This window comes from Pongo abelii, chromosome 6 (assembly GCF_028885655.2).
Source record: "Pongo abelii isolate AG06213 chromosome 6, NHGRI_mPonAbe1-v2.0_pri, whole genome shotgun sequence".
Lineage (NCBI taxonomy): Eukaryota > Metazoa > Chordata > Mammalia > Primates > Hominidae > Pongo > Pongo abelii.
The window spans coordinates 58977787-59002799 of NC_071991.2; the positions used below are offsets into that span (position 1 = coordinate 58977787).

The window sequence follows — 25013 nt, forward strand, 5'->3', positions numbered from 1 at the left end:
GAGAGTATAAAAGAACAATATTTTTCAAATTTTTTGAGAAACAGAGTGTCATCCAGGCTGGACAGTGGCATGGACATATAGCTCACTGTAACTTTAAACTCCTAGGCTTAAGGGACCTTCCCAAGTAGCAAGGACTACAGGTGCAAGCCACCACACCCAGCTAATTTTAAAATTTCTTGTAGAGGTGGGGGTCTCACTGTTGCCCAGGCTGATCTCAAACTCCTGGGATTTAAGTAATCTTCCTGCGTTGGCCTCCCCAAATTTTGGGATTATAGGTGTGTGCCACCATGCGTGGCCAAAGGACAACATATTGTTTTCAGAAATGCCCTTAGTAAAACTGAATGTAGGGCCACCGACTACTAATATGAATAGAAGGTTCTCCATCATCTGTGAACCCACCGCTGAGAGCAGTGGTAGGTATATATATAAGGAGGTACTTAATAAACATCAGTTATTTCCCTTTTTCTGTATGGATTTTGGAAATCAATTAAAATGTGTCTATCATCACACTGAGCCCTATCAGAATACTTTACATTCTTTAGAAGACAGTTACAACAAACCAGATTTTAAAACCTCATTTTAATGAGACAATTGCCCCTAGGGATCACATGAAACTTTTATCTCCCAACTGCGGAAATATTCCTGTGGAAATACATGAATCAAGTTTAAAACTCATAAGCTCAAAAGATCTAGGATATGTACTGTAATGCCTTACTGGTATCATCTAACTTATAAACAAAGATAATCCAATGAGTGTGGCCATTTCTATTTCTACTGTAAAGGCATATCAAATAAAGAAAAAAGTCTAATAATTGCATAAAGGAATATAAAACTATTTATTAACCACTGTTCACCAGTATTTACAATAAAGTAAACAATATACAGTTGGATAACATTCTGATTACTACAAAGTTGTTCTTTCTGGCTTTTGCTGAACCAGTAAAGCAAACTGAGATTGAGCCTACATGTAAGGAATGAATTGGGGTAAAGAAAAAACATGCAGGTCAATAGGTTAGATTACAAAAGGTTGTTCACACATTTATGACAGCTGGTCCTAAACTGCCAACATGTCTAACCATCTGATTAGGTTTCTATGAGCCAAGTCTTACATATTCCATTGACCTTTTAGTCAATGTAGCAACAGGGATTTCAACATTTTGCTAAGGAATGGCCCACTAGGGAAATTTTTAAATGTTCATTTAACTTAGTTTCGTTTAGCTAGTTAAAACACACTAGCATTTGTCTAGTTTCCTCATCTGGATGAGGAAACCTGCTGTGATGGCAGTGATAAAATTTTTCCTTTTAGGAATTTTGCAAATAAACCACTGCAATTATAGACGCTTTAAAATTATCCAATTTAAATTGTCCTATTTAGAATTACTTATTTCACTTGAAATGTATGGCTTCAGGAAAATTTTCAATATAACTTGAAGTGATTATCTCTTATTTTGCCTGGAATAATGGCATCTCAGAAACATGGGTTTACCTGTGATTTTTTGTTTGGGCGAATGCTTAAAAACAAAAAAAAATTTACATATGCATTTTATGGATACACACACACACACAAAAAACATGTAATAAATCTAGAATGGTCCTTAGGCTTATGAGAACACAAGTTTTGACTGAGTAATGACTATGGACATTTCCCCCAACATTTAGAAAAGCTGTTCTTTAATGAAGAGGAAATGACATACCATGGTATCAAATGTTCTTTTCTGATAAAGGAAGCAACTACAGAAAGCTTTTATTTATTTGTTCAAAGTAACCAGTGCTATGGATGCAAAAAAACCCCCAACAACTCTTCCAACGCTACTTTCAAAACAAACATATCAAACTTGATTTTCATTAGGATGTAGTTATTTTGTCACACTAGTAAATCAAAATCCAAGACCCAAATTTTATATATATATATAAATATATATAAAAAAACAATGTGAACAATTATTGAGCTTCATCTTCTGGACAAGAATGCCAAGTTAGTCTCTCTTCATAAAAAGCAATTACAATTTGAGGACACTTCATATTTGCCTCTTTTGCCAGCACCAAGTCTGCCTCATCTGAATCTTTCCTGTTTTAAGAAAAAGAAAAATTCAGTTACAAGTCTAAAGTTGTTCATGTCAACTGACAGCCATTCATTTAAGAAATAATAGTCCAAACAAAAGGTATTGAAGTGCTCCAGGAGGGTTATGTTACTTGTTGCTGTGTTCTAATAAACTTCATTTTCAAAACAGGCCACAGTTTGCTGACCCTTTCTTTAAAACACTACTAGTACAAGTAACCAGAATCATCCTCTCCGCAGATAGTTTTTCCCTACCTAATGATGAAAACCATTTCACAAATTAAAAAAAAAAAAAAAGGCTACTCTTACTTTCAAATGTAACAATCCCTGCATACTCACCATTTCATGAGAAACATCAATTCTCCACTGCTGTCTGTGGCACCAATTATTCTTTCGGGATCAAGACCTCTGGCAAATCCTCTTGGTTTGTCAGCCTGTTTAGAAGACATTTTTTCATACAGCAAACTCAAGAGTATTGAATTGTTTTCAAGGCGTATTTTAAACAAAAACGTTCCAATAGTGAGAAGGAAATGACTGGAGCAAGAACCCATATTTGGTAATTAAAAACATCTGATTTCCATTAACTTTACAAGCAGAAAAACCTGAGTTTGATACTCAAAATACTTAAAATTTCCAAAAACATTCAAAATAAAAAGTCAAGAAAATTACTGCGTTCAATGACACCAAAGTCAGAGTTGTGTGGGCATACAGAAAAACTAACCTCTTTATTTCTGGTAATAATAAAGTCTTGAAAGTTAATATATTTCAAATTACTTCCAGGAATTAGTCTGAATTACTGACACATTTTAAAAGCATAAACAAAACACAAACAGTAAGAAATATTAAAAATGTTAAAACTCATACCAACTATCTGTAATCATTCTAAATGATAGGAAATGTTAGAACAAACTTGTCTAACCTGTGGCTCAGGATGGCTCTGAAGGAGGCCCAACACAAATTTGTAAACTTTCTTAAAATATTGAAACTTCCTTGCGATTTTTTTTTTTTAAAGCTCATCAGCTATGGTTGGTGCTAAGCCTATTCTACGTGTAGTAGCCCTAGACAATTCTCCTAATGTGGCTCAGGGCTGCCAAAAGATCGGACACCCTGCACTAGAAAGTACTTAATATAAACCAGTGGCTCTCAAAATGCGGTCTACAGATTCACTGGGGATTCCAGAGTCCTTTTTGGGAGGGGGTTGTGTAAGGCCCCCTTTTTTCATCTATTTGTGACTTTGGATTGTCTTCATATACCTCCACCAAAATGATACGCCACAGCAATCAAATGTGTTTAAGTAAAATTGCCTTAAGACACACGTTATCTGTAAAAATGTAAAATGCTACTCTTCTCAACTTTTTTAGAAAAGTCATTTTAGAAATTTGTTTTAATTTCTACTATGTTAGTATTGATAGTTATAACCCATATAAACAAAAGCTCTCTGGGGATCCTCAATAATTTTTTGAGTATAAAGAGACCTTGAGACCAAAAAAAGTTTGAGAACCAATGATATCAATAAATCCTTTATTCCTGTCGGAGTTTTACATCAACGTCACAGGCTCTGGAGTCATGCTGCCTGGGTGAGAATGATGGACCTACCCCACTTACGAGCTGTGTGGCTTTGGACAAGTTAATTAACCTCTTTGTGGTTTAGGTTAATAAGACAAAATTTTAGTATCTACTGCATAGATATTTCACAGCACATTAAAAGCAAATGATTTGGCACACAGTATGGCACATGCTAAGGGCTCAATAAGTATTGTTAAAGGTGTGCCTGATTTATTATTTAATAATTTTTTGAGACAAGGTCTTGCTCTGTTGCCTAGGCCAAAGTGCACTGGCATGATCACAGCTCACTGCACCTTGAACTCCCAGGCTCAAGCAATCCTTCTGCCTCAGCCTCCCAAGTAGCTAAGACTACAGGAGGTGTCCACCACGTCTTTCTGAGTCTTTTTTTTTTTTTCTTTGTAGAGATGGAGTCTCATTATGTTGCCCAAACCGGCCTCCAACTCCTGGGCTCAAGCAACGTTCCTGCTTTGGTTTCCCAAGGTGCTGGGATTATAGGCACGAGCCACCGTGCCTGGCCAAAACTGCTTCTGTTGAGCATGTGATTTATTTTCAAAACCAAATTTGTAGTCAATCTCTTGTTTCCTCATCTGTAAAATAGTGATTGTACCTATGACCTTATACAGAGTTGTCTTGAAGGTTGTACTTCTTGGCTTCTAGTTCAACTGATCAAGTTTTAAATCATGTTTAGTGCCAGAGCCTAGAACCTAATTCAGCACCAAGATGTTTCCCCAAATTGCCACACTAGGTCAGTAGGCAAGACAAGTATAATCTGTTTTACAATCAAGGGTGTAAGTAAGAAGTTACCTGATTTGCCTGACGCCACAGAGACATAAGTAAAGCAAACACTGGATCAAAACACATGTATAGTGAATGAAGTGAATGTCTCAATTCATGCCAAGAAAAGTGTGTAACTATTATCAAATATTACAGACTTCAAAATCAAGGTATTGTTTGGCAATACAAAGATGACATGCAAGTACTTTCTGGTGGTCAATGCCATTGATGGACTATAATCAGAAAGTTCTATTTGCGTTGTTCTTACTGTAGTGCAAAGACTTTCGATAATCCAATCTTAGTATTGTTTGTACTTAAGATTGCTAGCCTTGGATCACAGGTAATTGGTCTGATCAGTGATCAAATCCATGAAACTAAGAAAAATTGCACTAGCACAACCTAAGTGGCAATAAGCACTTACTGCACATTTACATAAAGTAGGCTAAACCACGCCCATCCTTATTGTCCTAAGTATTAAAATATTTAAAATACGATTAAGAGGCCTTTTATAAAAGTATCTGAATTTTAAAAAAGCAAGTTGTCAAAGCTGGGCTTGGTGTGGTGGCTCATGCCTGTAATCCCAGCACTCTGGGAGGCCGAGGCGGGTGGATCACCTGATGTCAGGAGTTTGAGATCAGTCTGGCCAACATGGTGAAACCCCGCCTCTACTAAATATACAAAAACCAGCTGGGTGTGGTGGTGCACCACTACACTCCAGCCTGGGCGACAGAAGGAGACTCTGTCTCAAAAAAAAAAAAAAAAAAAAAAAAAAGGCCGAGCGTGGTGGCTCACAACTACAATCCCGACACTTTGGGAGGCCGAGGCGGGAGGATCACGAGGTCAGGAGTTCAAGACCAGCCTGGCCAACATGGCAAAACCCCATCTCTACTAAAAGTACCAAAATTAGCCGAGTGTGGTGGTGGGCACCTATAATCCCAGCTACTTGGGAGGCTCAGGCAGGAGAACTGCTTGAATCCAGGAGGCGGCGGTTGCAGTGAGCCAAGATCATGCCATTGCACTCCAGCCTGGGCGATAAGAGCAAGACTCCATCTCAAAAAAACAAACAAAAAAAAGAAATCAAGCCATCAACCTTTTACAAAAGGACAAGCTGGTGGGCAATATTTTATACTTACAGCATCTCTTTTCTTCTTTGATTTGCTGTCATCAGATTCACTGTCAGATAAAGATTTTCTTTTTGTACCATCTTTTTCTTTGCCAGCTTTCTGAGAGTTAAGAAATGCTTCAATCAATTCTGGACAATCTAAATTTTCTTCAGGTTCCCAAGTATTGTCAGCACTGTGTTTAGTTTATTAAAAAAAAAAGTTGATTGAATTAAATATGATTCATCACCATTATCCAGATCTATTTTAATAGACACCTGGGGGAATAAAAAGTCCTCTGTACTGCAGATACTAATCATTTCCTCCTTCCCTACATTATTACCCCAACCCCCAGCCTGCCTCCGCCAGAGAGTGCTTTGTTGCCCGGACGAGAGTGCAGTAGTGGAATCACAGCTCACTGAAGATTCCAACTCCCAGCTCAAGCGATCCTCCACCTCAGCCCAAGTAGCTGGGACTACAGGTATGCACCACCATGCCCACCTAACTTAAAACACACACACTTTTTTTTTTAAATAGAGAAGGGGTCTCATTTTGTTGGCCAGGCTGGTTTTGAATTCCTGGTCTCAAGTGATCCTCCAGCCTTGGACCCCCAAAGTGCTGGAATTACAGGTGTGAGCCACTTCACCCAGGCCCTACATTCTAATTTGCTACCCTGAGACTCCAAATTAGTAGACCCAAATTACTGGGTAGAGAACAATAAAAGAGTCCCTACTCTGTAGTATTATTTTCATTAAAGTCTTCTTTGGCCTGGCACAGTGGCTCACACCTGTAATCCCAGCACTTTGGGAGGCCAAGGCAGGTGGATCACTTGAGGTCAGGAGTTTGGGATCAGCCTGGCCAACATGATGAAACCCGGTCTCTGCTAAAATACAAAAATTAGCCGGGCATACTGGCAGGCGCCTGTAGTCCCAGCTACTCGGGAGGCTGAGGCAGGAAAATCGCCTGAACTCGGAAGGCAGAGGTTGCAGTGAGCTGAGATCATGCCACTGCACTCCAGCCTGGGCAACGGGGTGAGACTCCATCTCAAAAGAAAAAAAAAAAAGTCTTTTACATTACCTATTACACAGCACATGGCAAGTACGGTATAATCATGCTAGTGGCCTTAAGTTTTGGGAGAAGAGGGAGGAACCCATTCATTTCCTCATGTTTTGATGGGTAAAAGTAATTTTTCATGTTTCATGGGCTTAATAAAGTAGGGACTTATGACACATACTTAATTTCAACCAAGAATACTGAAGGATAAAACAGGCAAGCGTAAAGCTCCCATTCAACTCATAATTCCCAAACTGCTATGAATTAAATGTGAAGAGCAAGGGAAGTAGGAGATAACAGATATGTGAAGCCTAATCATTCAACTATCATATGCTCCATCTCCAGCGTGCTCAGGAAATTGATCTCCACCTATCCATTTTTAATTGTCACTGCCTATGGAGCTTTGTGGTGTAAGGGGGAAGAACCAAAGCAGATAAGCACAACAAACCCCAAGCGTTAAAGTATGTAATTGCTGCATGTTCAAGTTATTCACATTTTGTGAATAACATTATCAAGAATAATGAGAGCAATCCATATCAAAGAACACAAGGAACCAGAGAGCTTAAAACATGCCCAGGCTCTACTTCTTAGGTATTAGGATATAATAAACCTAGTATAAAGCTTAGATTATATGTAATCCTGTATGAGACCCACTAGTCTACATTGTAAAGCTTCAATGTTTTTAGCACCCTCTGTGTGGAGGAAAATAATGCAAATTATTCTAATTAATATAATATCTAATCACATTAAAATATATTACATAGTAAACTACACTCCATAATTTTATAAATTTGACTCCCCAGGGTAATAAACTAGTCTCTAGCCTGCTCAGCTTCAACTGTACAATAAAGTCTTGGTTCTTTTGAAATAGACCTCAAATGAGACACCTAAAATTCAAGGTGTCTTTACATTTAAAGACACCTACGGGAAAGCAGATAAAAGAGCCAGGTTAAAAACAAATTCTAAAACCACTTAGCTGCAGTTAAACATATAGTAAAGATGCACTAAAGTTTCTTACTCTGTAAATCCCTTCCACTTCAGGAAATATTCCACTTTCCCATTCACTACACGTCGATCTAGTACTTTTTCCACCACAAATTCTTCAGGCTCTGCCTCTTCAACTTTTTTACTCTTTCCATTCTGTTTTTTTCCCATTTTTTGCTAAAATAAAACAAAAGAGAAATTAAGAAATATTCTTCTTGAATTTTGAGCACATTTTCAAGGCTCAATTGCTTATATTATTATCACATTCGACATAAATTTGTACTTCTATATCCCAGGGCAGACACTTTCTGGAAAGATTAAAAGTCAACAGACAATAAAATAAAAGAATGCTTTATCTTGTTGATTTAGCTCAAACTTACGAACCACTACCAAAATAATACAATAAAAAAACACTATCTGGAAACAGTTATTTTTTTCCAGTCTTTTCTTTTTTTGAGACAGGGTCTCACTCTTGTCGCCCAGGCTGGAGCGCAATGGCGCGATCTCAGCTCACTGCAACCTCCGCCTCCCCAGGTTCAAGCAGTTCTCAGGCCTCAGCCTCCAGAGTAGCTGGGATTACAGGCGGATGCCACCATGACGGGCTAATTTTTTTTGTATTTTTATTAGAAATGGGGTTTCACCATGTTGACCAGGCTGGTCTCAAACTCCTGACCTCAAGTGATTCGCCAGCCTGGGCCTCCCAAAGTGCTGGCATTACAGGCGTGAGCCACTGCACCCGGCCCTGTAGTCTTAAAAGACCAAGTTTACTAGTTTTCACTCATTTTAACAACACAGTAACAAACAACTATGCAGGAAGTACTTAAAGGGTGATACAGAGAAGAAAGTAGTAGTGACAGGTCTTAGGTGAACCTATGACAGACCTTGTAGCCACCGCCAGATGATAAGAGCCCCCTTCTCAATTCAAATATTAATGTCAAAAGCATCAATGATACAGAGAAAAGATAAATGCAGAATGAAAACGTGGTTCAAAATCCTGATACCAACTGCAGGGTCAATTATAGAGACCACTAGGAGGTTCAATTAAAGGACAAGATTATTTTTCCATAATCTCTGTAGATAATATTTTCTACCACTTAGAACAAAACTATAAAGCTGTCACTTCAAGAGACCAAAATGGCAAATTTATTTTAATTCCCTAAGGTGAAAAAAATCCTTCCTTCCTGGTTTCTCAAGAGAAAGTCTATACTGGTAGCCAAATTCACTTTAAACAGGCATTTTTTTTTGGTATGACGCTATTTAAGAGAAGCAGGAAACCAACCTGAACCAGCTCTTTCCAATGGCTCAAGATTTGCTATCAGAGGATTAAAAATTGGGAAAATTTTTATGAGAGGATTAAAAATGGGGGAAAAAAACCCCTGAAATGGTTAATCAGAAGATCCTATGGGCTGAGAAGGAATCCATCTTAACATTTCATCTTAAAGCAAATGCTATTGCCGGGCGCAGTGGCTCATGCCTGTAATCCCAGCACTTTGGGAGGCCGAGGTGGGCAGATCACTTGAGATCGGGAGTTCGAGACCAGCCTGATCAACATGGAGAAACCCCGTTTCTACTAAAAATACAAAATTAGCCAGGCATGGTGGTGCATGCCTGTAATCCCAGCTACTTGGAAGGCTGAGGCAGGAGAATTGCTTGAACCCAGGAGGCTGAAGTTGCGGTGAGCCAAGATCACGCCATTGCACTCTAGCCTGGACAACAAGAGCAAAACTCTGTCTCAAAAAAACACAAAAACAAAAAACCCAAATACTATTTAAAAAAGATAAACCTTAATTGCCCAGTCGTTAAAGCCATCCCACAAGTAAAGCAGCAAGCAGAAAAAAGTTAACACCTCAAGGCTACAAAAGGACATTTCAAGCTATGCAGATATATGAAGTGTGCAGACACGTATGTAAGAAAGGCCTCAAGACTGCAAAAGGACATTTCAAGCTATGCAAGCATATAGGTAACACACACACACACACACACACACACACAAATCCCCTGGAATACAAAAACATGCAGCAAACACCTGACATTTTTGGATACCATTTCTAAGTCAGGTGTTATGATTTTCATTAGTCAAGATACTTGAGTACTGGGCCCAAATAGCTTTCTGCCACCGTACAATACAAGAAGGTAGGAATAATGGTGGGAGGAGCAAAGACAAACTGGAATAGACAGAAGTGTATCAGATACCTATACTACATGAAAAACAAAACAGCTACTGCCACAAAGGGAGAAGGCTAACAAAATAAAGAGAAAGTCAAAAATAAATACAGAAAATGAAAAGGATACACACTAAGGTTTACAAAAAAAAGGGCAGACAAAATGCCATACAGTATTCATTCACTACTATGGCATTCATAAGCTAGTTTCAAATGCTCACTATTTTCTTTTATAGTATATATTTGGCTTAACCCAGCACTTTTTTCCAAAGGTGGATTTGAATCAAAATAAATTTCCCATTATTTAAATGAAATTAACAGCACACATATCTCAGAACACTAATGAATTTTTAAAATGGAAAGTTAATTACCTGCACATTGGGCACATGTACCATAAAACCTAAAGTATAATAATAATAATAATAATAATAATTACAATAAAAGAAAAAAAAAAAAAAAAAACCCACAAAACAAAACCAAAAAAAAAAAAAAAAAAAAAAATAAAATGGAAAGTTAAAAACTTTTAAAGTGGCCAACCTGTGATCCTTCACAAAATAAACTAAATACAATAACAGACCCCAAACAGTATCAATTGCGTGCAAAAACAACTTCTGTTTTCCAGGGTATCTGACTTAATGCAGAATCCAATGATGGCACAAATTAAAAATCACCAATGTGCCCTTTTTAGTGTGAAACCCAGAGAGAGCATATACAGGCCAAAAACAAATGCTTTACTTTACCTAGGAGACATTAACATTCACCTTTACATGCTTAAGATTAATGCAATATGTTAAATATTGCGAAAACTGTAACTTTGAATTTCGTGATTTTTATGTGAATATTCCAGGGTTTAAAAAAACTTGTAACATGACATGGCTGAATAAGATACAGAAAATCTAGCCTTTTCTCCCTTCTAGCTCATATTTGCGATTTCAATCATTTTGTTTAAAAAACAAAACACTGCAATGAATTAAACTTAATATTCTTATACGTTTTAGAGTAAGTTAAAACAAGATAAAGTGACCAAAGTAATTTGAAAGATTCTGTGCTCCAACCTAGGTGCACAAGGTACCTTGTTCTTTAAATTGGGCTTTAATGAAAATACTTCTCCAGAATTCTGGGGATTTAAGAAAAATTATGCCAACCAACAAGGGCTTTACCATGTTATGCAACATTTTTCAACGTTGCAAAAATGTGTGTATTTCTATTTGAAGATAAAAATCCTCAGCAAAATCCACATTGCACTGTCCTTCAAAGATTAGCCTTCTTTAAACTAGTTAAGACACTATTAAGCCAAGTCAGTATCTCCATGTAATGAATTCGTTTTGCTCTTAATTGTCCCCTATAATTTACACTGGGAGAGCTGGGAAATATGTGGAAGTAAATTTCTCAGCCACAGAGATGCAAAGTTATACTGTGGGGAAAAAAAACTTGAGTTAAATCCTTACATATTTTAGGTTTTCATTAACTTACCAATGTAGTTTTATTGGAGGCCATTTTTTATTGCAGACTTGAAGAGCTATTACTAGAAAAATGCATGACAGTTAAGATAAGTTTGCATGACACAAAAAAGGTAACTAAATTCAAATTCTGTTTGGATTCCAACCCCCAAGTAGGCAGCGCACATTTCAAACGTGAATACAAATCCAGAGTAGATCTGCGCTCCTACCTACATTGCTTATGATGCACATAAGTACGTGTCCTAACCATGTGAGTCTAGAAAGACTTTACTGGGGATCTTGGTACCTAAAACAGCTTCACATGGCTTAAAATAGAGGACAAATGTCTTTTCCAATCTAAGTCCCATTTATAATAAAGTCCATGTTCCATTTTTAAAGGACAATCCTTTCCGTTTAAAACCAGGCACGATTACCCAAACAACTCACAACGGTAAACCACTGTCAATCTTCTCTGTTCTGCAATCCCAACTTGGTTTCTGCTCAGAAACCCTCCCTCTTTCCAATCGGTAGTTAAATAACAAAAGGAAAAAACTTCAGATGCTTCAACCCCGTTTCGTGACACTTTGAAAAAGGAATCACCTCTTGCAAACACCCGCTCCCGACCCCCGCCGCTGGAGCCCGGCGTCCCGAGGCCTAAGCACGGATGCTCGCCCACACCCGGGAGCGCGGGCCTCGCGGTCAGCGCATCCGCGGGGAGAAACAAAGGCCGCGGCACGGGGGCTCAAGGGCACTGCGCCACACCGCACGCGCCTACCCCCGCGGCGGCCACGTTAACCGGGCGGCAGCCGCAGCTTCGGGACAGTGGGCCGCGAGCCGCCAGGCCTCGCGGACGCGGTACCACGCGCCGCCCTCCCGGAGGCCCAAGTCTCGACCCAGCCCCGCGTGGCGGCTGGGGGAGGGGGCGCCTCCGCCGGAACGCGGGTGGGGGAGGGGAGGAGAAAATGCGCTTTGTCTCGAAATGGGGCAACCGTCGCCACAGCTCCCTACCCCCTCGAGGGCAGAGTAGTCCCCCCACTAACTACCGGCGCTGGCCCCGCGCCAGGCCAGCCGCGAGGCCACCGCCCGACCCTCCACTCCTTCCCGCAGCTCCCGGCGCGGGGTCCGGCGAGGAAGAGAGAGGAGGAGAGCGGAGAACCGGGCCCCCGAGACGCGTGTGGCATCTGAAGCACCACCAGCGAGCGAGAGCTAGAGAGAAGGAAAGCCACCGACTTCACCGCCTCCGAGCTGCTCCGTGTCGCGGGTCTGCAGCGTCTCCGGCCCTGCGCGCCTACAGCTCGAGCCACATCCGAAGGGGGAGGGAGCCGGGAGCTGCGCGCGGGGCCGCCGGGGGGGAGGGGTGGCACCGCCCACGCCGGGCGGCCACGAAGGGCGGGGCAGCGGGCGCGCGCCCGGCGGGGGGGAGGGGCCGCGCGCCGCGCCCGCTGGGAATTGGGGCCCCAGGGGGAGGGCGGTGGCGACGACCGAGGCACTTACCGTTCGCGGCGTGGCGCTCGGTGGTCCCCAAGGGGAGGGAAGGGGGAGGCGGGGCGAGGACGGTGACCGGAGTCTCCTCAGCGGCGGCTTTTCTGCTTGGCAGCCTCAGAGGCTGGCGCCAAAACCGGACTCCGCCCACTTCCTCGCCCCTGCGGTGCGAGGGTGCGGAATCCTCCAGACGCTGGGGGAGGGGGAGTTGGGGGCTTAAAAACTAGTACCCCTTTGGGACCACTTTCAGCAGAGAACTCTCCTGTACACCAGGGGTCAGCTCCACAGACGCGGGCCAGGGTTGGGTCATTGCGGCGTGAACAATAATTTGATTCGGATGTTTCCGGAAGGGGCCGAGTCGGGGCACGGAAAACGAAAAGGGAAGGCTACTAAGATTTTTCTGGCGGGGGTTATCATAGGCGTAACTGTAGGGACCACCTCCCGGGTTGAGGGGGCTGGATCTCGGGCTGCGGATTAAGCTCCTCCCGTCGGCGTTAATTTCAAACTGCGCGACCGTTTCTCACCTGCCTTGCGCCAAGGCGGGGGGCGGGACCCTATTCCGAGAGGTAGTAACACGCAGGACTCGAGCCTTCCGCAATTCACTGAGCGCATTTACGGAAGTAACGTCGGGTACTGTCGCTGGCCGCAAGGGTGGGAGGAGTACGTATTTGGCGTAAGGTGGGGCGTAGAGCCTTCCCGCCATTGGCGGCGGTTAGGGCGTTTACGCGACGGCCTGACGTAGAGGAAGACGCGTTAGTGGGGGGGAAGGTTCTAGAAAAGCGGCGGCAGCGGCTCTAGCGGCAGTAGCAGCGGCGCCGGGTCCCGTGCGGAGGTGCTCCTCGCAGTGTTGTTTCTCGAGCAGCGGCAGTTCTCACTACAGCGCCAGGACGAGTCCGGTTCGTGTTCGTCCGCGGAGATCTCTCTCATCTCGCTCGGCTGCGGGAAATCGGGCTGAAGCGACTGAGTCCGCGATGGAGGTAACGGGTTTGAAATCAATGAGTTATTGGAAAGGGCATGGCGAGGCCGTTGGCGTCTCAGTGGAAGTCGGCCAGCCGCCTCCGTGGGAGAGAGGCAGGAAATCGGACCGCTTCAGTAGCAGTGGGGCTTGAGGTTTATGAACGGGGTCTTGACCGGAGGCCTGAGCGTACAAACAGCTTCCCCACCCTCAGCCTCCCGGCGCCATTTCCCTTCGCTGGGGGTGGGGGATGGGGAGCTTTCACATGGCGGACGCTGCCCCGCTGGAGTGAAAGTGGGGCGCGGAGGCGGGAATTCTTATTCCCTTTTTAAAGCACGCTGCTTCGGGGGCCACGGCGTCTCCTCGGCGAGCGTTTCGGCGGGCAGCGGGTCCTCGTGAGCGAGGCTGCGGAGCTTCCCCTCCCCCTCTCTCCCGGGAACCGGATTTGGCGGCCGCCATTTTCATGGCTCGCCTTCCTCTCAGCGTTTTCCTTATAACTCTCTCTATTTTCCTAGTGTGCTTTCTGTGTCAAGGCGTAGAAGTGGTTAACTATTTTTCTTTCTTCTCGGGCTGTTTTCATATCGTTTCGAGGTGGATTTGGAGTGTTCTGTGAGCTTGGATCTTTAGAGTCCTGCGCACCTCATTAAAGGCGCTCAGCTTTCCCCTCGATGAAATGGCGCCATTGCGTTCGGAAGCCACACCGAAGAGCGGGGCGGGGGGGTGCTCCGGGTTTACGGGCCCGGTTTCAGAGAAGATATCACCACCCAGGGCGTCGGGCCGGGTTCAATGCGAGCCATAGGACAAAGAAACCATTTTATATTTTTTGTGTCTTTTTTTTCCCTTTGAGTAATGCTTTTATCTGGGTCTGCAGTCACTAAAACGGCAGATGAACCGCAGCAAAATAAATTGGAAGCCATCGGCCACGAGGGGCAGGGACGAAGGTGGTTTTCTGGGCGGGGGAGGGATATTCGCGTCAGAATCCTTTACTGTTCTAAAGGATTCCGTTTAAGTTGTAGAGCTGACTCATTTTAAGTAATGTTGTTACTGAGAAGTTTAATCCTTACGGGACAGATCCATGGACCTTAATAGATGATTAGTTAGAAATTACGAGGAAAGTGAAATAACGATTTTGTTCTTAGTTGCACTTCGATTAAAACATGGCTTCAGAGGCTCCTTCCTGTAATGCGTATGGATTGATGTGCAAAATTGTGGGCCTGGGCCGCTCTGTATTTGAACTTTGTTACTTTTCTCATTTTGTTTGCAATCTTGGTTGAACATTACATTGGTAAGCATAAGGTCTCAAGCGAAGGGGGTCTACCTGGTTATTTTCTTTGACCCTAAGCACGTTTATAAAATAACATTGTTTAAAATCGATAGTGGACATCGGGTAAGTTTGGAAAAATTGTGAGGTAAGTAATGAGTTTTTGCTTTTTGTTAGTGATTTGTAAGACTTGTTATAAATGTACATTATCCGTAATTTCAGTTTAGAGACACCTATGTGCTGACGACAATTAAGAATAAAAATTAGCTGAAAAAATGAAAATAACATCTTGACAAGTAACCATTTCAAAAGACTGCTTTGTGTCTCATAGGAGCTAGTTTGATCATTTCAGTTAATTTTTTTTTTTTTTAATCTTTACGAGTCCTGAAAACTACAGGAAAAAAAGTCTGAACTGGCTTTTTACCACTATTTTTTAGCAGTTGGGAGCATGCGAATGGAGGGAGAGCTCCGTAGAACTGGGATGAGAGCAGCAATTCTGCTTGCTAGGAACAAAAAATAATTCTTGATTGAAAATTACGTGTGACTTTTTAGTTTGCATTATGCATTTGTAGCAGTTGGTCCTGGATATCACTTCCTCTTGTTTGAGGTTTTTTAGCCTAGTTAACTTTTAAGACAGGTTTAAAACATTGTTAAGTGCCCAAAATACAGCTGTGTAGTACAGCATAGGAAGATTTCAGCTCTGAGGTTTTTCCTATTAACTTGGAAAATTGTTTTGTGCCTGTCTCTTGCCACATGGCCAATCAAGTTAAGTAAGCTTCAGCTTTCAGTAATTGTTATCTTAGACATTATAACACGTGAATGTATTTTATTGTACATATGGTTAAGTAATTCATATTCTGTATTGTCGTATATCAAATATAGGCATGTCCACCAAAAATCAGTTAAACTTTTTAAGCTTCGAGTGCTGCTGGTCATAAAAACTAATTTGTCCTGGTTATAAGAGTAATTTTTAAGGTTATTTCTAATGCATATCTTTAAATATTTTCGTAACTGAGAATCATATGGAGTAACTTAGTATTTGTTTTAAAAAGTTTTTTTTTTTTTGGCTGAGATACTTAGAATCACCACCAGAGGGGGAAGTTAAGGGAAAATAAATGATACTTTTCAGATACTGAATCGTGAAATAAAAACTTTGGGACATAAGCAACGAACCAAGAGTTATTTTCTGATCTTTAAAAATAGAAATCTGCGTTTTTAGGTTATAGGGTTGAAATTTTTGGTAAAGATTCTTTAATAATCCTTTGATAACCACGGTCTACATTTGTTCATTTTTCCTTAGTTTTTTTTTTTTAATTAAGTAATAATTTGTTTAAGATAATTTAATGTTGAGTAAATTTAGATCAAGCATTAATGACTTTGAAACTTGTGTAGATCAGCTGAGGCAATTTTTTGGTGTAACACAACTAATATGCAGTTTAACATATGGTTTAAATTTGATGTAAGTTTTTTTTTTCCCCCCCCAGAAAACTTTAGAAACTGTTCCTTTGGAGAGGAAAAAGGTACTCTGCCAGCAGGTCACCTCATATTTAAGAATTTAATTTCCTGCATACAAAGAGGAAAATGTAAATAAAAATTGAAATGGTATTTTCCTTTGCAGAGAGAAAAGGAACAGTTCCGTAAGCTCTTTATTGGTGGCTTAAGCTTTGAAACCACAGAAGAAAGTTTGAGGAACTACTACGAACAATGGGGAAAGCTTACAGACTGTGTGGTACGTAAATACTGAATTGTTACTGGATATTAGTCTTCTAGCTGTATGCTAAGTGAATCATGGAGGAAATAACTATCAGCATAGTAAAAAATTCTATTGTGACTATACTTATAAGCTATAATGAGATTAAATGCTAAAGTTTCCCCTTTGGTTTGAAAGGTAATGAGGGATCCTGCAAGCAAAAGATCAAGAGGATTTGGTTTTGTAACTTTCTCATCCATGGCTGAGGTTGATGCTGCCATGGCTGCAAGACCTCATTCAATTGATGGGAGAGTAGTTGAGCCAAAACGTGCTGTAGCAAGAGAGGTAAGCAAACCATGACTGTCTTGTGCAGTTAACATGAAGAATGCTGCCCTGCTGAACATCAGAAAGTATTTCTGAATTTAGTTTTAACTCAAGATTTTTTCCCTTATTAAAGGTGTGCTGGGTTTCTGGACCATTTTCTTAAGCCAGCTTATTTTTCAAAAGCTGGGTCCCTAAAAGCTATTTTATATTTGGTAGTTTTAAGGTGGATACAAGCCAAGTATGGTACTACGGTCGGGTGCTTTGAATCATGCTTGTGATTTTTTCTGTTGGGATGACTTTTACCCCACCACTATTTTAGGAATCTGGAAAACCAGGGGCTCATGTAACTGTGAAGAAGCTGTTTGTTGGCGGAATTAAAGAAGATACTGAGGAACATCACCTTAGAGATTACTTTGAGGAATATGGAAAAATTGATACCATTGAGATAATTACTGATAGGCAGTCTGGAAAGAAAAGAGGCTTTGGCTTTGTTACTTTTGATGACCATGATCCTGTGGATAAAATCGTATGTAAGTGTCTAACCACAAATGTACCGTTCTTACCATGTATTCAATTTTGTGTACGTTAACATCTGTAACTTTATTGAAAGGTAAACTTTTAAAGTTGCTTAATGTTGATTTAATTTAAAAGGAGTCTGAATTTTTCATTACAGTGCAGAAATACCATACCATCAATGGTCATAACGCAGAAGTAAGAAAGGCTTTGTCTAGACAAGAAATGCAGGAAGTTCAGAGTTCTAGGAGTGGAAGAGGAGGTAATTTTAATTCTGTTTCTTCTTTATTTTTGTTCATATATAAGGGCTTGTTTCTAACTGGGGCATTTATTGTAGGCAACTTCGGCTTTGGGGATTCGCGTGGTGGCGGTGGAAATTTCGGACCAGGACCAGGAAGTAACTTTAGAGGAGGATCTGGTAAGTTTCAAGTTCTACGTGTTTAAAGGATGTGTGCTTTTATTTTAAATATGATTAGGTTTTCATTAGTAGAATCAAGAAATCCAACCTAAATCAAAATTTTCCCTAAGACTTCAAATAGATTGTATTCTGGCAAGCTCTTGTGATTTGGCCAGACAAGAAGTTAATAGGGTTGTATTAATAACAGTTGTATTTATCTGGATTAATAATGTAAAATGAAGTGTCATCAGAAAAGCTTTGACCCCATCAAGTGTCACTCTTATGTATAAATAGGATGGAATCTCTAAAATTGAGACTTAAGAGTCCAGAATTTAGGCGGTAATGAGATTTAATTATATGCTTTCATGTTTTGTGAGTAAACTGGTAGCACTAGTGTGTGCTTTTCTGAGGATCTTAATTATTGTGCTGAGGTATTAAGAGAACTGAAAAAATGAGTATTAGCAATAATGCTGAACAGTTTATAGTAAACATGATCTTTTTTTGGCCCCTAACAGATGGATATGGCAGTGGACGTGGATTTGGGGATGGCTATAATGGGTATGGAGGAGGACCTGGAGGTCAGTTTCCGCTACGTTTTGGTTTGTTTATGTGATTAATACTTAACCATATCGTATATTTAGTTCATTTATATCTTGAGTTTTTAAACATTTTATATTACTCTTTATAAATGGCTTGGGCGATAGTGGTGCAGTTATTTCTTTTATAAGTAGTTTGCTATCTTAGCTGTTACAGCCTGAGGAATAGAGTGCCATTTTAAATGAAAATGTAAAGATAACCATCATAGTATCTCATCTTTTCTCAAGCAAAATGATTGGATCTAGTTATATCTTTGTACTATGCTTCTCTGGAAAAGTACAGAATACTGGATTTAACAGAGTAAAACCTAAGGGGGTGGTATATGTAGGAAAAAATGTGAAATATGTCTAAACCCTTAAGTAGATGGTAAGCATCCCAGGATAACTTTGAAAAAGTGTAACCTAAGGAAATTTTCCAAAACGTTTAGTTGCTCCTGGCTGCAGATAAGGTTGTGAACTACCGTTAAACATGAAGTGTGATATATTAAATATATCATTGGCGTACAGAAAAGGCTGATACACACTGACAGATTTTGTAATAAGGGACATTTAAAACTGAGCTGGTAATAGACTTGATTTCTGGTGTTGCCACTCAATAGGCATGACTAACTAGTGTATCTCACTGTTCTACCTTTTATAATAAAAATTTTAGAGGAAGCTGAGTCTTGTATTTAACTACAAGTTAATTTCAGGCTCAGCCCACAAGTTTTTTTTTTTTTTTTTGGAGACGGAGCCTCGCTCTGTCACCCAGGCTGGAGTGTAGTGGCGTGTCTCTGCTCACTGCAACCTCTGCCTTCCCAGTCCAAGTGATTCTCCTGCCTCAGCCTCCTGAGTAGCTGGGATTACCGGTGTGCACCACCACGCCCAGCTAATTTTTGTACTTTTAGTAGAGATGGGGTTTCCCCATGTTGATCAGACTGGTCTTGAACTTCTGACCTCGTGATCCGCCCACCTTGGCCTCCCAAAAGCGCCGGGATTACAGGCGTGAGCCACCATCCCCGGCCTTTTTTGTTGTTGTTGTTTTGCAATATGTGAAAGTGTAAATTTTTGTTTATGTCCCCACTTCTATTTACAGTAAAGAACATACTGTGTGGAGTGTTGGGTCTGTTTTTTTTCTTTGAGATGGGGTCTGGCTTTGTTGCTCAGACTGGAGTGCAGTGGTGTGATCTTGGCTTATTGCAACCTTAGCCTCAAGCCATCCTCCCACCTCAGCCTCCTGGGTAGCTGGAACTACAGGGTGCGCCACCATGACCGGCTAATTTTGTGTTTTTTTTTTTGTAGAAGTGTGGGGGTTTTGCTGTGTTGCCCTGGCTGGTCTTGAATTCCTGGGCTCAAGCAGTCCACCCGCCTCAGCTTCCCCTACTGCTGGGATTACAGGTGTGAGCTGCTGCGTCCAGCCAAGAACATTGTTTTGTTTTTTGAGAGGGAGTCTCCCTCTGTCGCCCAGGCTGGAGTGCAGTGGTGTGATCTCAGCTCACTGCAACCTCTGCCTCCCGGGTTCACGCCATTCTCCTGCCTCAGCCTCCCGAGTAGCTAGGACTACAGGTGCCTGCAACCATGCCCGGCTAATGTTTTGTATTTTTAGTAGAGATAGGGTTTCACTGTGTTAGCCAGGGTGGTCTTGATCTCTTGACCTCGTGACCCACCCGCCTCGGTCTCCCAAAGTGCTGGGATTACAGGCATGAGCCACTGTGCCCAACCGAGAACATTGTTTTAAGACATGTAATTCGTAGGGAGACATAATAGAAACTTTATCTTTTGGGCCAGTAGGAGGAAGTGCTCTTTTACTTTCCCTCTAGCCCACACTACTAGTCTAGCCTCACAGTCCTTACCCACAATATACATGAAGTATTTCAAGATACTTAAGATTTTTAGTTTTGAGGGAAAGCTGTGGAATTACAGGTATTTAAGTGTGTGCACATGGTGTTATCCATTTGGCTGGGTAACCCACGCCACCAAATGTTTACCAAGGATAGTTATTCGGTTGTTGAAGCTATTTTAGAGGAATTTCATTAAATATTTCACATGCAAATTTGGAAAGCTGGAAATGGATGTGAGGAGACAGTTCAAAATGGCATTGAAAATATTAAGTGATTACTTAAAGGCTTATTTTATAATAGGTGGCAATTTTGGAGGTAGCCCCGGTTATGGAGGAGGAAGAGGAGGATATGGTGGTGGAGGACCTGGATATGGCAACCAGGGTGGGGGCTACGGAGGTGGTTATGACAACTATGGAGGAGGTAATAAATTCACCTGCAACCTTTATGTGGGAATTTGGAATTAATGTCTTTGTAACACTTGATCTTTTGTTTAAATGTTTGTCACTAGATGCCCTTAAAATTTGTGGATAAGTGTTTGCTTTTATTTGTTTTTATGGGAGCTTTGTCCTAAGTCCTTGGTTTAATGTTTGTATTGTTCTGAGTATTCCAATTTTTTAATAGGAAATTATGGAAGTGGAAATTACAATGATTTTGGAAATTATAACCAGCAACCTTCTAACTACGGTCCAATGAAGAGTGGAAACTTTGGTGGTAGCAGGAACATGGGGGGACCATATGGTGGAGGTAATTTATAGAAATTGAGGTTATTCAGATTTTTGTGATTAAAGGATTAGCTTTTTGTGACTTAAAGGGAAGATAACATACTAAGTAGTTTGTACTATGGACAGTGCTCCATGCATGTATGATCTTAGTGAAAATCAAGAAATTTTGCATAAATCTCCACAGAAGTACTCAGCAAGCAGTTATGACATCAAATTGGGATTGGGGTGTTGGAAGTGGGGATGTTCAGTAGTTTAACTTCTGGTGGGGGCTCATAAACAGCTAAATATTGTAACCCACATTGCAAGTGGTATACATTGGAATGAGGGTCTTTAAAGTTAAATCCTTAAAACAAGATTCAAATCATTGCTTAGCTTATTTTTGAGATTTTTAGCAGGAGTAAACATTCTGTGTCTTGGGCTTGATGTATTTTAAAAAAATCCGTTACTCAGTCCAAATGAGGATGAGAGAGGGTGAAAGGATCCTTTATTTGTCAGCCACGAAATAAAAATGTCTATGAACCTGAGTAATTTATCTCCCAAGTAATTGTGCTAAGTGGCTGCAAAGGATTAGGATCTGCTTGTTTAAAAGACTGGATGGATATAAAATAGAATCAACTGTAGTATTAGTCTGATCATGGGAAATCAAAGTAAGTTTGTTTTCTCTTGCTGTTCCAACAATTACAGGAAACTATGGTCCAGGAGGCAGTGGAGGAAGTGGGGGTTATGGTGGGAGGAGCCGATACTGAGCTTCTTCCTATTTGCCATGGGTAAGTAGCTTTTGAGTTTTACAATTATTATTATCTTGGGAGACATAGCTGCAGGAGTAAAAGCTTTTTAGGATCATGTTATCTTTCCTTAAAATCTGGTTAGATGGATAATTTCATAACCTATTTTTTTTTACTCTTTACTTCTGTTGAAACAGGCTTCACTGTATAAATAGGAGAGGATGAGAGCCCAGAGGTAACAGAACAGCTTCAGGTTATCGAAATAACAATGTTAAGGAAACTCTTATCTCAGTCATGCATAAATATGCAGTGATATGGCAGAAGACACCAGAGCAGATGCAGAGAGCCATTTTGTGAATGGATTGGATTATTTAATAACATTACCTTACTGTGGAGGAAGGATTGTAAAAAAAAAATGCCTTTGAGACAGTTTCTTAGCTTTTTAATTGTTGTTTCTTTCTAGTGGTCTTTGTAAGAGTGTAGAAGCATTCCTTCTTTGATAATGTTAAATTTGTAAGTTTCAGGTGACATGTGAAACCTTTTTTAAGATTTTTCTCAAAGTTTTGAAAAGCTATTAGCCAGGATCATGGTGTAATAAGACATAACGTTTTTCCTTTAAAAAATTTAAGTGCGTGTGTAGAGTTAAGAAGCTGTTGTACATTTATGATTTAATAAAATAATTCTAAAGGAAATTGTGTAATTATAGACTTTTTATTTTAAATAAGTTAAGGAGTGGGTAGTATAATTAAGGTCCGTTGCAAAGCTGTTGTTATATTTGTATAAGATAAATGCTGGTCAGATGTAAGTGTGTTGTCTGCAATTCATCAGGATTAAATTATGTAGATAACTTAAGGGATATCTCTGCAAGGAGAAACACCTTTTTAGATCTTTTAGATGCTGCTTCTTCAATGCAAGGAAAGGAAATAACCCCAGCGAGGTACTCTTCAGGGACACAGGTCTAGTACAAGAGAACTCTTGACGGCTACTAAGTTCAGCCAGTCTTAAAAAACTGTGCTGTTTCTACAAAACTTTAACTACAGTAGTTTATAAGGATGCCAACGAAAGCTGAGGGTGTAGAGCAAAATAGTTCTAAGCTTCAGTTAAACTTCTTTAGGTAAGATCTTATTTACTTTTCCTTTCTTAATTTTCCTCCCTAAAAGATAAACTAATACTCTTAAATGGTCTTTCAGTATAGTGGTTCTTACGTAGTTTAACATAGCTATAAATTGAGTTTAACAATTTATAAACTCAAGAGAATAATTTTTATAAACCCTGTCTTCCAATCTGTCATTTACTTAAATTATTTTGGTTGTTTTTCCCTTTTTTTCCTTCTTTTCCCACCCCCTCCCCCTCCATGTGAAGATTTGGGTGCTTAACATATCATTTTTTTCCCTGCTGGAATTTTAGCATTGATATGAACCATGGACAAGTATATTCTGCTGCCACAAAGACTGTAAAGTGCTTCATTTCAACAGCTGAGGCAAGCCAAGTGATCATTAATAAAGCTTTTCTTGGTTCCTTCAGTGGTGTTGGTAGTAAAATGGTAGGTAAAAGTTAGGCTGCAAGTTCAATAAATCATGAGATTTCCCATCGTTACACCCTTGTGTATTCACATTTCTTGGATCAAACATTTTGAGTGAACCTAGGGGTTTTTAATTAAAGACCTTTGTTGTATTTATGGTTGTAACTGTACATGCTTATCAGGATGAGACTGAGAAGGTAGGGCAAAAATGGTTGAATCTATTTTCAGATAGTAGTTCATACTTGAGTGAAGTGTCTTGTCTACATTATGAAGCCTGTATGTATCCATCCAGTACTAAATAGGTGGGTTAAATGTGGTAATTCTAGTTCAGTGTCTTACCCAGAAGAGAAAGTTGTAGGTTGGCTGTTGAAATTCATTCCTTAGATATCATCAGTTTGATTGCCCGGCTTTATTGCCTTAACAGGAATGTGATACTCAGAGCTTACTCTGCTATATACACCAGTGAGTCTTCTTTGATCCTAAGACCACCACTGAAGTTGTTTAGGTTCTTTTGGACAAACATGATAAACTTCTTCAGATACTTTTTTTTTCCTTTGGCAGGAAGGTGTCTTGCTGCAGGTAACTAATGAAGAAGTGGTCAACCACAGAGTCTTCAAGAAATAAGAAATTCTGTACCATCTGAAAGTAGTTCTTGTTGGTGCCTTCATTTAAAAAGCACTCTTTAAAATAAAAGGGAAATGTTTTCTGATAAAACAAACATTTAGTTGAGGTTCTTGATATAAAACAATTACAAAATGAGTGTTGTTTGTAAAACAGTAACATCAAATTGGCTAGAGAGATAAATGTATCATGTTTTAAATTAGGTTTTGTGAGTAGACAGATTACAATTCTATTTTAAATATAAAGTTTATAAAATAAATACTTTTTGTATCCAAATATTTGGTGTAATGTTTACACATAAAATGTGTGAATCTTGTTCTATAAACATTCGGTTGTCTAAAAGATCACCATCCCCCAAATTTTTTAAAGCAGTTTCACAAAGCTATGCATATTTTCTTTTAATATTAACAGATAAATGAGAAGAGCATTGTGGACATTATTGGCTGTCCCCAATAAAATGCTGTTCATTATGCACTGTATATTCAGCGTTTGAGTACTCCTAAAGTTTCTGGCTTTACCTTTTATGTTTAGCAATACTGGTGGCATTTTGAAAATCATGGATTTTAAAGGTTAACCGGCTGGAGTGGTCCAGATTAAGTGGCTTTGCAGAAGCACTGAGGCTTAAAATATGTACTAGATTGTTAAATGTCAATTAGTTTTCTTGTGGTTTACACTGAGTAAATGAATATCTGTTTTTTTTTAAATGTGTTTATTTGGACATTTATCTGAATTAAGAAAACCAAAAAAGGCCAGGTTAATTGATTTGTTTCTATGATAATTTGTTTGGTTTTGATAATGTGAGGTATCTAACAGGTAAGTCAAATTAACAGCGGGTAACACATAGAAAGCAGCTTTCTGTTTGAAATAGCTGAGTTCATCAATTATAGACTTGTTACAAATATCCCAACTTGAAGGAAATTTTGAAGGTTTAAAAATGTGGATGTACAAAGACATTGAACTTTGAAATACAGCAGGTTGATATGCATAACCTCAAAATAGCAACTCCTATCCAACAAGGTCAAGGGAATATCACACAAATAGGGGAGAATTAGGTAATTGCACAACAGACTGAAATGAACTGATGGAAGGAGGAGGGTTTACTGAAGCATGGGGTAATGTTGGATATTCAACATAGGCTTATTTCCCATCTGCATATATTGTGTTGAGCGGTTTTTCTTGTAGAAATTGAAGTTTAAGGTAGTTCTTATGTAGCTTTGAGATAGTGCCCTAAGTGAAGAAAGGCTGCTT

The 25013-nt window shown here is 40.1% G+C and overlaps 2 protein-coding genes across 12 annotated transcripts; one reads left to right on the plus strand and one right to left on the minus strand.

Annotated features, from left to right (window-relative positions):
- Nucleotides 1–564: 564 nt before the first annotated feature.
- Nucleotides 565–12769, minus strand: CBX3 (chromobox 3). 4 transcript variants are annotated; one of them, NM_001132992.1, is given in 6 exon segments: nt 565–2068; nt 2399–2493; nt 5533–5695; nt 7571–7713; nt 11172–11223; nt 12368–12445. In NM_001132992.1, coding segments are annotated over 5 exon segments (552 nt in total). In that variant the 5' UTR covers nt 11196–11223; nt 12368–12445; the 3' UTR covers nt 565–1941.
- A 613-nt stretch (nt 12770–13382) lies between these two features.
- Nucleotides 13383–24041, plus strand: HNRNPA2B1 (heterogeneous nuclear ribonucleoprotein A2/B1). 8 transcript variants are annotated; one of them, XR_008526809.1, is made up of 13 exons: nt 13414–13596; nt 16320–16355; nt 16454–16564; nt 16724–16870; nt 17169–17379; nt 17523–17624; nt 17700–17780; nt 18275–18337; nt 20476–20595; nt 20797–20919; nt 21582–21664; nt 23030–23102; nt 23706–24041. XR_008526809.1 is itself a non-coding variant. In NM_001133859.2 (13 exon segments), coding segments are annotated over 11 exon segments (1062 nt in total). In that variant the 5' UTR covers nt 13422–13590; the 3' UTR covers nt 21644–21664; nt 23030–23165; nt 23706–24038.
- Nucleotides 24042–25013: the final 972 nt, after the last annotated feature.